Source organism: Antrostomus carolinensis, unplaced genomic scaffold (assembly GCF_000700745.2).
Source record: "Antrostomus carolinensis isolate BGI_N321 unplaced genomic scaffold, ASM70074v2 scaffold19463, whole genome shotgun sequence".
Lineage (NCBI taxonomy): Eukaryota > Metazoa > Chordata > Aves > Caprimulgiformes > Caprimulgidae > Antrostomus > Antrostomus carolinensis.
Genome location: NW_010304684.1, coordinates 1 through 2787, shown reverse-complemented (window position 1 = coordinate 2787; position 2787 = coordinate 1). Strand labels below are relative to the sequence as shown.

The following is a 2787-nucleotide window of genomic DNA, read 5'->3' as shown; positions in this document are numbered from 1 at the left end:
TCCACACTGGGGAGAGACCCTACAGCTGCAGCGACTGTGGGAAGAGCTTCAAGCACATGTCAGCCTTGAACCGTCACCAACGAACCCACAACGGGGAGAGACCCTACAGATGTGACGAGTGTGGGAAGAGCTTCGTGCACAGCTCAGCCCTCAACCGCCACAAACACACCCACACCAAGGAGCAACCCTATAAATGTGGTGAGTGTGGGAAAAGCTTCACTTGGAACTCAGATCTTCTTGTCCATCAACGGATCCACACCGGGGAGCAACCTTATAAGTGTAACGAGTGTGGGAAGAGTTATCGATACACCTCGTCGTTGATGAGGCACCAACGTGTTCACACCAGAGAGAAACCCTACAAGTGTGAGGAGTGTGAGAAGTGTTTCCGTTACAACTGCTCCCTCATCAAACACAGATACACCCACCTTGGGGAGAAACCCCATAAATGCCACCATTGTGGCAAGAGTTTCATGTTAAACTCCGAACTTCTCACCCACCAACGTGTCCACGCTGGTGAACGACCTTATAAATGTGGTGAGTGTGAGAAGAGCTTTAGTTGTAGGTCATCCCTCACCAGGCACCACCGGACCCATAACAGACAAAAACCCCATCGATGTGATGATTGTGGGAAGAGTTTCGTGTGGAACTCAGAACTTGTCACCCATCAACGTATCCACACTGGTGAACGACCCTACGAGTGCAGCGATTGTGGGAAGAGCTTCAAGATGAGCTCAGCTCTGCTCCGTCACCAGAACATCCACACTGGGGAGATGCCCTATAAATGTAACGACTGTGGGAAGAGATTCAGGCAAAATTCAGCTTTAATCTGCCACCGACGGATCCACACCGGGGAGAGACCTTATATATGTGGAGATTGTGGGAAGAACTTCAGGTTGAGCTTGACCTTGATCCGTCACCGACGGATCCACACTGGGGAGAGACCCTACAAGTGCATCCAGTGTGGGAAGAGCTTTAGGAAGAGTTCAGCCCTTGTTGCCCATCAACGTATCCACACCGGGGAGAGACCTTATAAATGTACCCACTGTGGGAAGAGCTTCATTGTCAACTCAAAGCTCATGAAACACCAACGGATCCACCTGAGATAGGCACCTCCTGCTGCTCTTACCCCACTACTTTGAGGAGATTGGACCTTCTTTACCTCCAAAACCACCACAAACCTCTTGTTTTATGAAATAAGAAACACCTTTTCCCCCCTCAACCTTTCATGTCCTACTGGAAGCCCTTTTTTTCTCCACTCAGACCCTTTTCTTTCTCCTCAGAACTTCCCTTTCTCCTCAGAACTTCCCTTTCCCCTCAAAACCTCCCATCAATCAAGAGGAAAAGCCAACGAGGTAGATTTTATGGTGGGGGGTCTACTATAGACCACCCAACCATGATGAGGAGGTAGATGAAATATTCTACAAGCAGCTATGGGATGTCTTGGGTTCATGAGCTCTTCTTCTCATGAGGGGGACTTCAACTTGTCAGATGTCTACTGGAAATCCAATGTAGTAGAGAGGAGACAAGTCTCAAGAGGTTCTTGGTGTGTGTGGAAGAGAAATTCTTAATGGAGTTGATGAGGGAGAAGGTGTCCCAGTGGACCTGGTGTTCCTTAACTGGGAAAGACTGGTGTGGTGAAGGTGGTTGGAGTGATCGCTTCATTTGGAGGTGATGGGATCATGAAATAATGAGCAAAAAAAAGTGGTTTATGAGCAAAAAAAACACCCCAAAAATCAAAGTGGGGGGTTGAGCAATGAGGATTTTCCTCAAAATCACTTTTTTTTGCCCAATCTCCCCGTTTTTCTCCCTCTTTTCTATCAAATAAATCCATTTTTCCTTAAACAATTAAATAAATCCCTTTTCCTTCCCCCCCCCCCCTTTTTTTTATCCCTCTTGGCTCAATCTCTTTTTTTTTCCTCATAAAACTAATAAATTTGGGGGGTTTTTGGCTCCAATTCTTCATTTCTCCTCAGGATTGGGGTGCTGGGGTCCTGAAGGATTGGGGTGGCTGAGGTTGGGGTGCCCAGACCTTGAGGGATTGGGGTGCTGGGACCCCAAAAAATCAAGGTGTCTTGGCCTCAAGGGATTGAGGTGCCTGGACCCTGAGGGATTGGGGTGCTGGGACCCCAAAAAATCAAGGTGTCTTGGTCTCAAGGGATTGAGGTGCCCAAACCATGAGGGATTGGGGTGCTGGGACCCCAAAAAATCAAGGTGTCTTGGCCTCAAGGGATTGAGGTGCCTGGACCCTGAGGGATTGGGGTGCTGGGACCCCAAAAAATCAAGGTGTCTTGGTCTCAAGGGATTGAGGTGCCTGGACCCTGAGGGATTGGGGTGCTGGGACCCCAAAAAATCAGGGTGTCTGCATCTCAAGGGGTGAAGTGATCTTGACCTTGAGGAATATGGGGGTGCCCAGACCCCCCAAAAATGGGGGTTACTTGGGATTAAGGTACCTGAGAAGAGGGTGCTGGACCCCCAAAGGATCAGGGTGCCCAATATTGGGGAGTCTGAGCCCCAAAGGATTGGGGTGTCTGGATCCCAAGGGTTCTTGGGATGGGGGTGCCTGGGAACCCCAGAATGGGGTGCTTGGGATGACAATGCTGGGGGTACAATGGATTGGGGTGCCTGATCCTTGAGGGTTTGGAGTATTTGGGCCCCCCAAAAATTGGGGTGCTCAGGATCAGGATGTCTTTGTCACATAGGATTGAGAGATTTGGGTTCCTGGGATTGGGGTGCTTGGACCTCGAAGGAGTGGGGGGTACTTGGGATCAGGGAGCTGGAACCCCAAAA

General features: G+C 49.7%; 1 protein-coding gene across 1 annotated transcript; it reads left to right on the top strand.

Moving 5' to 3' along the window:
- Positions 1 to 8: 8 nt before the first annotated feature.
- LOC104520005 (zinc finger protein 665) lies at positions 9 to 1106 on the top strand (the record flags this gene model as incomplete). The annotated part of the gene is made up of 1 exon (XM_029084163.1): positions 9 to 1106. A coding segment is annotated over one exon (1098 nt), but the record flags the coding sequence as incomplete, so codon positions are not given.
- Between the last annotated feature and the right edge of the window lie 1681 nt (positions 1107 to 2787).